The sequence below is a fragment of the Halichoerus grypus genome, chromosome 5 (assembly GCF_964656455.1).
Source record: "Halichoerus grypus chromosome 5, mHalGry1.hap1.1, whole genome shotgun sequence".
Taxonomy (NCBI): domain Eukaryota; kingdom Metazoa; phylum Chordata; class Mammalia; order Carnivora; family Phocidae; genus Halichoerus; species Halichoerus grypus.
Window position 1 is genome coordinate 55,711,796 of NC_135716.1, and position 15,536 is coordinate 55,727,331.

A 15,536-nucleotide genomic window follows, 5' to 3' on the forward strand; every position below is an offset into this window, starting at 1 on the left:
TTGCACTTTGCCACTGCACAAAAGTGAGCCGAGGTCCGTGGTGGAGGGGGTCAGTCATCTGAGGGCTTTGGGGGAAGCTTCCCTTTCAGGCAAATACCTGTGAAATTTTTACCTTAAGAGGAGAGAATCAACACTTCTTAAGGCTCTAGCCTGCTTTTGCCCCATCAGTGATAATTACTGATCAAACACAGGCCCCCTCGTCCCGGCAGGGGCCAGCCTGGGTGGGGACCATGGCCGGCTTGGTTTGGAGGGGGGAGGTGGGAAGGCTGAGGTCATGACTGGATTGGGCCGTTTCGCTGCCAAGTCCACACATGTGACGTGACATCCAGTGTCAAGCCTTCTACCTACGACAGCGCATGGCAATTACTTTTCAACTCATCCTGGGGAAGGGATGCAAGACTTCTTTGAGTAGATTTACTGGACCTTTCCCCCAGGGCTGGAAAATGAAGTGTCAGAGTGCTACCGAGTGTCCTTATCTTGAGGGGACATAAAATTGTAAGGGCTATCGCAACTCACATTAATAAAATATAGTGTGTCAGGAGAAGAACACAAAAATTATGAAGGTACTAAAAGAAAAAAAAACTACAGTATAATCTGGGTCTCATCAGACAGTTTTTGCAGGGTCTTCCTCATTTTCCAGGATGTGTTTTAAGTGTGAGAGAAATTCCCAGACATGTTCTTCTATACATCACTGTGGTGTCTGACCTCAGCCTGACCCTGGCAACAGTTTGAGAAATCTGAATGTGAACAAAGACTCTGTGTCAGCAGCAGGGAAAGATTGCGGGGTAGACTCTCCCCATCAACTTAATCGCAAACAGCAGTTCTGAGGCCATAACTTTGCTTGGCTCTTCCAAGCCACAACTCATAACCTCTCGAGGTGGATTTGCCCGCATTACCTCTGCTTCTGTGACTTTTTTCCCCTCTCTCTTTTCTGGTTCTTCCTTTGAAGTAGGCAGGCAATTAGCTCTAATGCTCAAGCAATTCAGCCCTGTTTTGTGGTTTGGAAGGCGTAAGCTGTTTATTACAGGTAGGCTCTTTGGAGCCATAGAACTTTGCAAATTTTTAATCATGCAAAAAATAATCAAAGGGTAACGTATAGACACCATAAAGTTTCATACAAGGCAGAAAAAAAAAAAAGCTCACTTTCATTCTTAAAGAGCGCTTTTAAAAGAAACTTGACATTCATGTTATAAAGAGACTTTAGAGTCAAGACTATTAATGAGGAGAAACAGCTTTCTAGGAAAACTGTAGGTTGGATTTGGGGTTAAAGGAAGGGGTGTCTACATTCTAATTTTCAAATACCACATTTCCTCAACTGTAAAATGCCATAAAATGTAAGGCGCTTTGTTGGAAAAAAAAATATATGTATAATTAAGGTATTAATATGTAATATTAATGTATTAAAGGAATGCCTTAAAACTAAGGAAAATTCCATAAAATTCCATTCCATAAAATTGCAAAATAATGACACTAAGTTACATAAAATTCCAAAATAAAGATGCTAAAGGAGTTTTCATTTTCATCAATAGGTTTCCTCACTATTATATATAATAATAACATTTCATTATACTGTTGTATTCACAGTATATATATATATATATATATATATATATATATATTTTAATTATGCTTTTGCTTTATGGAATATAAAAAATACAGTATTCATATGCTAAACTTTATGACATGAATGTACTTAAGCTTAAAATGTGCATTAGGGTCCTGTAGGACTTCCCAATTTTCAAATAAATGATAATATATTTTTATTTTTAAATGTTTCAAAATACTAGGAAGAAGACAAAATACTACTACTGTAGTCTCATATTATACAGGTGTATTACAATAACTTCCCCTAGCATTTTTATCACGCCTCACGTAATGATCTTATAAGTTACTCTACACATACACATAAACTATATTTAAAAGAAAGAAAGGTTTTTGAGTGACTAGCTTAGAATACTTCCATTGGAATAATAAGAAAATAATTGGAAAATCACTATTAATTTATTCTATAAAATTATACAATTTTTAAGCAAATCTACTTCAGTAATAGCCCTCTGATCTAAGCTCCAGCCAGTTGTGCTTGGTTCCCATTGCTTTATTTTACAATTGTGTTTGGGAACCCTCTGAGTTGTCTAAGGAAAACACTGCATACTTTTTAAGCCCATGGAGTAATCATGTAAAGAGGAAACAGAGAATAATAACTTAAACATTTCATATATTAGTTTTAATTTTAGATATTGAGCCTCTATTCTAGACACCTGGCTTTTAAGAATTCTTTCCTGACCTCCTCCATTGTCTCTCTGTACAGACCCACCCCATCCAAATCTATCCTCCATTTGATCTACTTACATCTAACTTACCTACTTAAATCTTAAGAGCGATACCCATCACCTACAAAGAAAAAGCTCCATCTTCCGTACATGGCAAGAATACCTTCAAGATACCTGGTCCTTGTCTACCACCCCAGTCTCATCTTTCTTCCCTTCCTACCCAGCATTTAATTTCAAAAACAGTCTTCTCAAACTTTAGGGCATCAGAATCACGTGGAAGACTTGTTACAATACAAATTGCTGGACTCCACCCCGAGAGCTGCTGATTCAGTAGGTTTAAAATGTGGCCTGAGAATTCACATCTCTAAGTTCCCAGGTGATGCTATACTTCTGGTCCAAGGGCCATACTGTGTGAACCACTGTTCCAGAAACACGTAACCATTATTAATGCCCTCCTCCTCCAAGATATACCATTATATTTCTTTGTCTTACCTAGAACAATTTTTTTTGCCACTGTATAACCCCCACTTTTCCTTCAAGCCGAGCTTGGGAAATATCAGTTTCATCATCCATAAAAATGGGGTTAGTAACACCTACCTCATAGGTTTGTTGTAAGATAAATGAAGAAAAATCAGTCAGCACAGAGCCTAACACAAATAAGTACTAAAATATGCTAGCTATATTATTACTAGTATCATTAATTACTTCTTTCTCCAAAAACTCTTCCCTGAATGTTGAACAAAGATTAATGTTTCTGGGTACATTTTTTTAAATTTTTAAATTAATTAATTATTGCTTTTATTTTCTTATGTATTGATGTCAAAAAACTTATCCTAGTGTGTGAAAATTATCTGTGTATAGCCTACTTCCCCTGATAGGTACACCTTTACAGAAAACAGTAATTATCTTGTTTATTTCTTTGCCAGAAGCACCTGGAACAGTGCCTGGAATATAGAAGACAGGCAAGACTTATTAGTTGGAACACTAAATTTAATTTAGGAAGCAAAATTGTGAGAAGAAGAGGAGTCCAGAAGCTATCCCATTCTATTCCCCTTTAATAAAACTTTTTAAAAGTACTCGTTTGTTTGGTTTGATTTTGGTCTGGTTTAGGTGGTTTTGTTTGTTTGTTTGCATTTTCTCTTTCTCTACTAAATCACCTTCATTATTCAACTCTCTCCAGTCTGGCTTCCAATCAATTGTTCTTCTGAAAGTCACCAATGACTTCCATGCTGGGAAATCCAGTGGTCACTTTTTCCATCTGCATATTACTTAACCTTGCTCAACAAAAGTTACTATGCCCTTCTCCTTGAAAAAATGTCCCTCTCTTGAATTTTATTGCATCACACTATTGTGATTTTTATCGTATGTCTCTGAAAGTTCCCTCTTATTCCCCTTTGCTGAAGCCTCCTCCATTTAAAATCTAAATATCGGGGTGTCTCCAGCATTGGTCTGAAGCCCTATTCTCTTCTCTATCTACAAAAGGAGTTTAACTTGAGGAAAAATAATAATCTGCCTAGATGATAGCATCCAGATCCATCACTTTAAATTTTTATATCTCCATTTGGATATCTAGAAAGCATATCAAACTTAATATGCCCAAATTAGAACTTCTGGTTCCCCCTCAACACAACTCACTCTGCCACCAATCTCCCCCATCTCCCTCAACTCGCCCATCTCAGTTAGTGGTACCACCGCCATTGACCAAAAGCAAGAGTCCTCCTTGACTCTTCTCTTTCTCATATGCATACAATCTATCAGCAAGTTCTATTATGTCAAATTCCAAAATATTTAGTACAAACTAAATCTATTTCTTTACATCTCCATTGCCAGTACACTTAATCTCTTACCTGGATTTTGAAATGGTCTAATAACTAGATAAGCCTTGCTCTTGCTTTCCAACAATTTATGCTGCACATCCTATAGAATCAAGCTAGTCTCCTGCTTGTACCCTGCCATACTTCCTATTTCACTTAGAATCATATACCAACTTCTTACTCTGGTTGAAATTACCAGGCCTTTGTCTACCTTTCTGACTGCACCTTATGCTACTCACCTACTCATTCACTAACCTCTCTCCAGAGACATTAGCCTTCTTTCTCTTCTGAGAACATCACCAACTTCTTTCCACCTCTACCTGGAAGGCATTTCTCCAGATTCGTGTAATTGGCTCCTTCTCATTAGTTAGGACTCAGCTGACCTGTCACTTCCTCAGGGAACTTCTCTGACCACTGCTTCTAAAAATGCTCAACACCTATAACACGGGTGGGATTCTCAGACTTTAGTGGGAATCACATCACCTGGAGGGCTTGTTAACTACAGATTGCCAGACCCCATCCTCAGTATTTCTGGTTCTGTAAATGTAGGATGGGGACCAGGAACGTGAGTTCTTACAATTCCCAGGTTGTGCTGATGCTGCTCGTATGGCAACCACACTTGGAGAAGCTCTGCTCTAGCACATTACCTCTTTTACTTCCTCCATTATGTTCACGGCAATCTGAATAGAACTTCTTTATTTGTATAGAAATATTGTCTAAAAAAACGAGAGAAGTCATCTGTCTTATTCATGACTTACGTCCAACAGTCCCTGGCACTAATATTTTGAGTAAAATTGAGGATTCCTAGTTTTCTTACTTGGGATAACTACGTTTATAGCAGGATGGCATCAGTTAAGATGGAGGAGAAGAAACAGTCTTGCAAACATGAGAAATTCCACTTGGAATTTGTTATATTGGACTTCCCTATAGAATATCTCTGTGAAAATGTCCAGAAGGCATGACAGTATCTCAATATAAAGCTTCTCAGAGACCTAGGTGAAGGTGTAGATCGCAGTGCCCTTGTTTACGAGACAATAAATAAATGTATTGGCAGGGAGTGTTTTCTTTTTTGTTTGATATTTTTGTCATAGTCTTGATATTTGGCCTATTACCTCCAAACTGATCATTAATGAAATCCTCTGATTGGGCTGTAGGTGAGGGAAGAGAACTGGTTAAATATGCTCTCCAATATCGTAGGTGGAAAACAACATATAAAATGAAAAAGTGTTCATGAGAATGCATAGGTGAAGGTGAACTTAACTTTAAAGAATTTTTAAAGAGAGAAGTTCTGACTTTATACTGGAGGAATGTTTTCACTTGTAAAATGTATTTCAATTCCCCATTATGAATGCAAAGGACTTTTTATAATCTTTTTTTTGGTCATATTATATAGCATAATTGTAGAAATCTGAAAATTGGGATCGAGCCAGGAATAAATGAGGTGTGTTGTGGCAACAAGGGTGAATTTCCTCTTAAATTATCTGAATATAATGCAGCTCAGAAAGCATTGCTGCCATTTTTTTTTAATACACACACACAAACACACAGAGCACAGGGACTAGTAAATGTGTTGACCTGAGTGTACAAAGCCCAATCAACTCATTAATTACCCCAAAATAACTCCACCAACTAGGTTGTTTGATTTGGGGAAAAATAATATCTGGCTTTTTGACTTCTACTTTGTAACAAACTGACCACTTAGGTGAAACCTCATAGTGTATAAATGTAGATGTGAGAAATTATCCTGCAGAAGTTGCTTGTTCTTTAAGATGTTAATTTATATATGTATCCAAATATAGCATATATGTCATTTTATATTTAGTTTTGCTTTTAACCTATTTGTATAAGAGATCTGATCAGATCTCATTAGAGAAGTTCTAGAGATACATTTATTACATAAATTATGAGAGTAACAAATGTAACTCACTTAGAACAAACAAAATTTTGAAAAGGAATAAGACCAATTACCTGAGGTTGCTCTCAACTGCTGCTCTGTAAGATCCTCCTCACAGGTCCTGGCTCCCACAGAGGCAGTTTCTGCAGAGGACATTAGAGGGAAAAGTAATGAGCACACCACGTCCAGCTCTGCAGTCACAGCATCACAAGAACCCCAAATCTGACTTTCAAAGAAATAAGCACCAGCTGGAGCTCAGGTGAGACTCCAGCACAGCTTACATCCCAGTGAACAGTGGTTAGCAAAGTGAGTCCAGGACGTAGTAAGCTTGGATCACATTCTCGGTCGGCAGCACACAACAAATACAACAGTACAGACAAAATATGGAAGCATCCTGGATATTTGGCCAGGCCTACATTATAGGAGCATGTGTTATAATGACAATAGCACATTGCAAAAATCATGAGCATAGTTTTACTTCTCTGTCACAATAGCAGAAAAGAAAAAAAGAAAAAAAGAACACTTCAATATTTGATAGCTGATGTGAGCGACCAAAGCAAAAAAATAAGGACCTGAGGAAACTTGAAGAATATGTCCAAGTTGTCAGTAAATTCACATCTTTATTCTCATCTTTTATTTGAGTTCCAGAGCAGAAGCACCAACAATGTCCTGGTTTGCTAAACTCAACCCCAAGCACAAATCATTATTTTCATCTATCTCCATTCTTCCATTGTGTTCCCTGTTGTGGGGGTATCTATAAAAAATGACTGGACCTCAGAAATCACCCTCAACATCTCATTCTTTCTCCACACTGAGTCATCCCATGCTGTTGATTGGATGGCAATGTCTCTTGTCATGTATGTTTCTCTATTTCTCTGTCATCGTCTCTTTACTGACAATTTCCGTAGCCTCCACAACAATCTTCCTACCTGGAATTCCTTGTCTCATCAGTCTAATCTCTCATAAAACGGCAAGAACTTTTTTTCCAGAAGACAGAATTGCCTGAGCACCACTCATGGCTCCATCAGTTTCTAGGTAAGGGACCTTAGGTACATAATTTAACCTTTCTAAGCCTCAATTCCCTCCTTAGTGATATGCAGATATAATTGTATAAATAATCAACAATTATAAGAGAAAAAAATACAAATAAAGGTACAATGTGATCTAGTCTTCAAAATGAGAAAAGGCTGGATTGTATTGAGAGGTTGAAAAGATCATCACACAATTCTTACACAACCAAAGAGACTCACATTTATCTAATATTTCTGGGCACCAGCATCTCTGGGTTGATTCTCAAGGCTTTAATTAAACAAATAATTAACCTTGAAAATAGAAGTGCACACCAAGGCACTATTATTGCATTTACTGATTGTTTTTCCTGCTATGTACAACACCTCTGGCCGCTGGTGGTAATCTATTTAAAAAGAATGATAATAAACCCTCAGTATCTTAGCCCCAACAACAACAAAAAACATCATGGATTGTTTTTGTTTTTTGTTTTTTAATAACCAAAACTTAAATTAGTCTTGAAACGAAGAATTCATCCTTAGTTCTTGCTTATACATCCAAATAACTTTCAAATTGATCACAGTACTGATATCCATCCAATATGTCATTCAAGAAACCCACCTTCTTCCTCTTGGCAACCTCTTGGATCTTTATGCTTCGACCAGTGTTGTTCCTTTTACTTTGTGAATGTCTTTTTGTTCTTCTCCTGTTAAACTCCTCTTCTTCCCTCAAAACCTAAAGCAAGTGCCACCTCCTCTGTGCTCCCATAACAATTAGCTTATAAATATGTTTCAGCACTTATGATCTATTATGATAATTTTTTACATGGCTCATGCATATTTCCCCAATAAATTGTGAGTTCCTCAAGAACTTTCCATCTTTACAGATTCTCAACCAAGAACAAAGTGAGGCATATCAAAGTCACCAGGACACTTCTATTCAAAGTGCGAATCTGGGCGCCTGGGTGGCTCAGTTGGTTAAGCAACTGCCTTCGGCTCAGGTCATGATCCTGGAGTCCCAGGATCAAGTCCCACATCGGGCTCCCTGCTCAGCAGGTAGTCTGCTTCTCCCTCTGACCCTCCCCCCTCTCATGTGCTCTCTCTCTCTCTCAAATAAATAATAAAAAATAAAAAATAAATAAAGGAAAAGTACGAATCTACGCCCTATATGCGGAAGCAGATGAATCTCAAGATGAGAATTTTATAAAAGCTTCCCAGAGCCTCAAGCCTCTAAATTCAAAGCCCTTTCAATTATACTAAACACAGATACTAATTCTGTTACATATACATCTCTTCGTCCACTTATGATGGGGTTAAGTCCCCATGAATGCATCGTAAGTTGAAAATACCTCAAGTCGAAAATGCTTTTAATACATGTAACCTACTGAACATCATAGCTTAGCCAAGCCTATATTAAACGTGCTCAGAACACTTATATTAGCCTGCAGTTGGGCAAAATCACCTAACACAAGGCCTATTTTATAATGAAGTGTTGAAAATATCTCATGTAATTCATTGAATACTGTACTGAAAGTGAAAAACAGGATGGTTGGGTGGGCACAGGATGGTTGCAAGTTTACTGGTTGTTTACTCTCGTGAGGGCTTGGCTGACTGGGAGCTGGGGCTCGCTTCCATTGCCCAGCATGATGGAAGAGAATCTTACCACATCTGGTTAGCTGGGAAAAGACTGAAATTCAAAATTCGAAGTATGGTTTCTACTGAATGCTTACCATTTTCGACCACCGTCAAGTTGAAAAATGTTAAATTGAACCATTGTAAGCAGGAGATTATCTGTATAAATGTGTGTGAATGTGTATTAAACCATTTCTTTCACTCTTCTTTAGAAAAAAAAAATAATTTATCAAAGAATGCTTATCCTTCCAAATACATGTGCGTGCGCATGCACACACGCACACACACAGACACACATTTCAATGTATCAGATACTTATTTAAACAGATACCAGGAGTATCTAAGTAAATTTGACCAAATGACTGCTACTCTTTTAAGATTCATGAAAATAAAAATTTAAAAATGACAACTTATTGAGTTTGTATTTCTGCCAGTACTCTGATGACCTATCCATGTAAAATTGTCATGTAAGGGGCGCCTGGGTGGCTCAGTTGGTTAAGTGCCTAACCCTTGATTTCGGCTCAGGTCATGACTGCAGGGTCGTGGGATCGAGCCCTGCGACGGGCTTCCCCCTGAGCGGGAGTCTGCTTCTTTCCTTCTCCCTCTCCCTATGCCCCTTTCCCCCCTGCATGCTCTCTCTCTAAAATAAATAAATAAATCTTGAAAAATAGTCATGTAATCCTCATGGTAAAGTCATGAGGCAAATATTAATCCTTCTTTTATAAATCAGGAGACTGGAGCTTAAAGAGGTTAAGATCACTTGCCCCAGGTTCCCAAGTTTGAAACTGACAGCCTGGAAGGGAACCCAGTTCGGCCTGGTATAAAGGCTGTGACTGTCTGAATGTGTCCAGTTGTAATACCACGGTATCAAAGAACCTATAGAGGGTTTCCTAGTCTTAGTGAAGTCCCGAAACCAAGTGGCGGCCTGGGGGTGGGGGAAAGGATGCGGAAGAAAGCAACTTCTATTAGTCTTGTAAAAATTCTGATATTTCATAAAACATGACATTCCTTGAATATACGATGCGACTACATAATACTTTGGTGCCACACTGAAATCATTTTATTTGAGAGTGATTTAAGGAAATGTGCAAAATGTCAAAACCAGAAACTGTTATTTAATCTCACAAATTAGGATACGTGGTACTTGGCAACTGTGCCATTGAGAGCTACTTGTGCAAATAATTTTATAAAGGAATGTAGTCCACAATGCCACAGAATATTTTTTATGTCCTCAACGATGCTGCTCCCTTTATACAAATTATATCAATATTTTAATAAAGGAGCTTTTAACTTAGCAAATGAACTGATTAATCTATACTTTTCTGCCTGTGTAAATGAAATGTTTAAAACCTAGTAATGATACATAGCATCTTTCAATATTTCACTTTAATAATTGTTCTGTAATAACAAATTTGACTGCTGTTAACACCATCTGTCTCTTTGCTGGTGATTTAATTAGATTACTAATTTGTGTTCTCTAGCACCTGACCTTTCTTATTTAATACTATTTAAAAATAATACCACTGACAATTTATCCAGTATTCTACTCTATTCTGTCAATTTGGTGATGATCACACATTTGAAAATGGTACCAAATTACTCTATTTTTATTAACACAATGTGGGAGTAATCGGCCCCATTTTCTGTGGAATGGTATATCGATCATCACGATCACCATCATCAACAACATTTCACAGAATATTTACTCTGTGCCAGGTACTGACTGATGCCCTTTATATGCATTGCAACACCCCTAGCAAGTGGTGAGCCATGATTTGAACCCATGCATTTTTATTTCAGGGATAGGTATCTTAACCACAATGATATACTAAGCCGTATTTTTAAAATCCTAAAAGTACTCTTCCTTTTGATTCTGCAATTATGTCTTAGGTTCATTTTTCTCATTTGGACTGAATTCTGCTAACTACTTATTCCTCTGGCCCAACCCAAATGGTTACATCTCCAAAGACAATGTTTAAAAACCTAAATTTTTAGGCTTCCTGTTCCCTTTTAATTATGAGACAGAAGGTTCTCAAGGCTCTGTCTCATTTCCTCACACTTGCCCCCCCAACTCATAAACCTATCCATTTCATTACTCCTTTTCACCTTTCCTTTCCCTTATATGAATAATTATTCTGGTAAGTAAACTGATAAATTTTAGGCATTTCATCTTAGTTAAAAAATGATCAAGTTTTCATCTGTCAAATCTTTTTTTTCCCCCTGCTAATCGGAGTAATACTTTAAAAAAAAACAAAACAAAACTACAACCAATACAAATCTAATGATCAGGGAAAGATCTGGAATTTTAATTTTTGAAACAGTCTAGATACATAAGTAGAGAATTCAAAGTTTAAGAATGTTTGCTGTCATTTGGAAATAAGTCTAACTTAATCTACATTTCAGGATCACAACAGTCATGAGCTTTCTGCATTCTTATCAGCAAACTTTGGGAAGCATTTGGTACAAGTTCAGTAAATTTTTAAAATACTGGGTGAATGTTCAAGCTGCCAAATATAGTGCTAAGACAGTATCTGCCTACAAAATTTTCACATCTCATCTCCTCCCGCTGATTTGCTAATGCATTAAATAATAAAGTATATCACTATTTGAGCAAAATGTATAGCACATAAAATGAAATATATACCACTGAACAGAATAAATATTAAGCCAACTAGTCTAAAGTAATAAAGAAAAAGAAAAAAATTTTCTGTAGTCCTAGGAAACATTTTGAGTTCCACTCTCCTTCCATCCATTAAAAAAAAAAAAAAAGAGTCCAATTCCTGGAAAAGACGAAACTCTAAAAAAGCATCCACATTTCAAAAACTCTACCTTCTCCTCCCCATTTCCCTTTTGAAACCCCTCCTACCTTTACTGCAGGTAGGTGATTCATTGTTCTAGGATATTTCAGAGACTCTGATATAGAAGAGAAGGTATTTGCAGCACTCTAATTTTAAAATAATAAGTGAATAGTTGATTGGAAACCTGTTCAGTGCTAAGCACGTAACATGCATTTTCTTACTCAATCCTTGCAGTAAATCTGTACAGAAAAACCACTGCTTTTCTGAAAAAGTAAGATATTAAAGCTCAGACATTTTAAGTAATTTTTTCCCCCCCAAAGGCAGAGAGTAGCAAAAGTAAAATCTGGACTTAGTCTGTCTGACACCAAAGCTCCATACTCTCCCCTGAACATTGTTGCCTCCAGGCAGCCCCCAGGACTCCTGGGCCAGGATGTCTAAAATGTGAATTTCCCACCTCCTAAAAAAACAGTTCAAACTCCTCCAAAGCAAATTCATTACAACAAGATCAATATCTAGAAGAACAAATCAAGTTCAACATTTTTTGTTATCTTGGTAGTTTACATTTTAATAAAGACCTCTGAACTTGCTTGTGCACTGCAGAAGTGAAGCCTGTTTTCAGATGAAGCAGGTTTGCAATTAAAAATGGTTTCAAGTGGTCTCCATCCTTTTCCTATGTGGATACAAAGAGTGCTCTTCTAAAAAGCTGAGCAACTCAGCATGCTACCAAATGGTTTTGAGTAACCAAGCAACATCATCTTTGTTGACCTGCAGTGCTTTCTCTTAAATTATTTCTTCTAGGCAGTAACAGATTGAAGTGCATTGGATGCTCCAGTGTCAATTATCTGAACGGGGCTGGATTTGTAATTTTTTTATTTTCTGGAACAGTAAAGCTCCTTTGCCCTGCTCTGTGTGGTTTTACCCAGAAGTTATTTTTATATAGTAAGGGAGTAGTATCTCCTGGGGCCTCTAGGCCAGGAAAGTGTGATCACTTCTTTCTGCTTCTTGAATCATCTATGACCTCAGTGTAATGGGACCTCAAAAGAATTTAATAAGTTCCTGATATCAATTAGTTTCAATAAATTACTCATACAACTTCTTAATGTGTCTTACTTGGAAGTGCTCTTACTGAAGTATTTTTTCCTTAAGTCTATTAATTTCTAATACATTTCTCCACATAAGATTCTGTTTCATTTCTGATTGTTTTGAAATTAAGAGATCAAAATTCTCTTGTTGTAACCAGGGAAAACATTGTGCTCCCATCTGTCAGTTACCCAGTTATCTGCACCTCAGTCTTTATAGGACTTGTCACAATCTCCAATTGTCTGAAACGATTTTCATTCCTTAGCATATTGTGTTGGCTTTGCTAGGTGGCTCATCAACACAGGAAACACCTCTGGTCTACGTACTGATTCCTACCCTACCGAATGATAGCCTTCGTTCCCACAGGGCACTGGCTATTCCTTTCAGCCCGTTGTTTTGTATCACAGAGCAAGTTTTTAATCTATGAAAACCTCTTCTTTCTACTCCATAGCTACCAACTTTTCTGTGCTAGGTCAAAAGCCTTCCGAAGTTATTTTTTTAAATGAAAAGAAAATAAATGCCTATCCAGCAGTGCATTTTTATCTCTATTTCCTTCACCACTTTCAAAGACTCCTTACAAGGGTATCATTTACTCTCAGGGAAGTTGCATTTCTTTGTTTCAGTCATGTTCTTTGGTTCTTGGAAGCTTCTATATCCTCTCTTACGCTTCCATCTCAAAGACTTCAGCAATGATAGGTGCCTCCCTCTAAGACTGCATTGTTTTTAAATTACAACGACAATTACAGAGTTTAATCAGTTTCACAACTTTAAAACAAAACTCTGATTTTATTTCAGTCACACTCAGTGAGTCTTTAGGCATACTCCTTTGGAGTCATGATCCATAAAACCATCATCCACTTTTTTTTTTTTTAATTTAAATTCAATTAGCCAACATATAGTACATCATTAGTTTCAGAAAACCATCATTCACTCTTGTTGTGAAGAACCAGAATGAGTAACTCTCTGTTGAAATGATAATTTTTTTTAACTGAGATTCATTCTTTTTGCTTGAAATTTTAAGCAAGCAAAGATAAAAGGTGAGCCATCAGTGACATAAAAATTGCCCACTTCTGCTATAGCTATCTGGCCCTTAGAAGCCTGTGTTCTTCAAAAAACTATTTCATTAGGAGAATATGGACTACTCCTGTGCATATATTTGTGCTAAGGGAAAAGAAAAAACATGGACTTAGAAACAGATACACTTGGACTTGAATCCCAGCTCCAACACTTTCTAGCTATTTGACAGAGCAAGTTACTTAGCTCCCCCTAAGTCAGGTATCTTATATGTAAAAATAGAAGTGAAAATAACCAGATTTTGAGGTGTGATAAGGAGTAATGAATATAAAGCGTCTAGAACTGAATAAGTAGTAGTTGCACTCATGCACGATTCTTCTCTGGCTTTGGTCCCTCCTGCTGAATGCACATTATTCAAAGGAAAGACTACATCAATTCGATATTATGGCTTTTTAGGTTATATTTATATGTAATGTACTCTCTGTCTATCAGCTAAGTTAGTATTTTAGACCTTTAGAATATCACTATTATATGTGTAGATATTTTGGAAAGAGCAAATGTTAACAAAACTAAACATTGTTTTCTTAAGCCATGTAGTTTGAAAGTTTTTTTTAATCCCTAAGCAAATTTTACATTCTGCAATAAAAGTGGTATGTGTACCAAGTTGTAAAGACTGTTCAATTCACATTGGTTTGGCCATTTACAAAATTTAAAGTAAAAAAGATGAACTCTTTAGACTGGTAGTGATATCCAAGTCAGCCTTAAGGTTTCCTCTTGGAAGAGAGGGACCCTGTCCTTTCCAATTCCAAACCCCACCCCCACCATCAGCCTTTCATCAAGAGAAAAATTTAAGGAGAAGTCACAACAACCTCAGAATACACAGATTTGTAAATGTGGCAGTCTCTAAAACCCTGAATATCTCCATTTATACACAAACACTGAGTTTACTTAATTTTCTAGATTATTCCTTATACTATAGTCACCTAAATCATATGTGCGACCAAACACAACATCAAAGCACATAACACTTGCTTTCTCTTCAAAACATTTCATAATATACCAGAGACAGTAGTTTAGAGTTTTCACAAAGGCAATGTTAAATGGGAAATGTATGGAATGGGAATTAAATGGGAATTAAAATTTTAGCTTCCATCTGTGTAAATTTAAACAGATCTCTTAATATGTTGGAGCCAGTCTTCTCATCAGTAAAGGGGGAATAAAATGATCTCTTCTGCTCGCCATGGCAAGTCATTGTAAGGATGAAATGTAAGTTGTTGTTATCAACACCTCCAGTTGACCATGCGAAGTGAGGAAATACAATCTTTGTATCATACTCTTTAAATATTTAATGTCTTAAATATGCTGACATGGAATGTACCATTACTACTTATAATAAATTCCTCTATACAATTATATATATGGGGGAAATTATTGCTTCTCATGTGCAGGCTTATTTATTTTGTGAATTATATATGGCTATAAAAGAAAATCCTCAGATGACTAGATCAATTCTTTTTTATCAACACTATAATTGTTGAAATAAATTTACCATTAACCTAAGACGCAGAAAAGTTTCCTAAATTATATGTAAATAATCCTTGGATTTTCACTATTTGGAGTTTTCTACATTTCACCACATAAGGAATGGTCAAATTTATATGGTCATATACCCCAAATTACACCTAGGAGAATTGACCTAGGCAATGATGGATACAAACATAAGTAAAATAAATCTGGAGAGGGAAAGTTAGTGAAAGTATGCATAGCCCCAGAAAAGGAAGATTAGAAAGGCTAGGTTGGAGCCAAGAGTGAAAAATGTACTATTGGAACCTGCTATGAATTTTCAAGACAATACTTATGCATACCCATGAAATGTTTATTGAATAAATCATCCATTAATGAGCAAACAGATTGATGAGATTTGGCACTTTCTTTGGACTGTATTAGCAGTAGAAAAAATGGTTTCTGAGACATGGCCAATTTTTTTTTTCTCCTTTGCCTGAATGCAAAGTATTGGCAAAGGGTCC

At 36.7% G+C, this 15,536-nt stretch overlaps 1 protein-coding gene across 3 annotated transcripts in view; it reads right to left on the reverse strand.

Moving 5' to 3' along the window:
- Positions 1 to 15,536, reverse strand: part of ZFHX4 (zinc finger homeobox 4) — a 180,236-nt gene that overhangs the window by 27,261 nt on the left and 137,439 nt on the right. For all 3 annotated transcript variants that reach the window (XM_036123521.2, XM_036123520.2, XM_078072292.1), the window contains exon 5: positions 6,053 to 6,121. In XM_036123521.2, the coding sequence (XP_035979414.2) occupies positions 6,053 to 6,121 (69 nt within the window). The remainder of the gene's footprint in view (positions 1 to 6,052; positions 6,122 to 15,536) is intronic.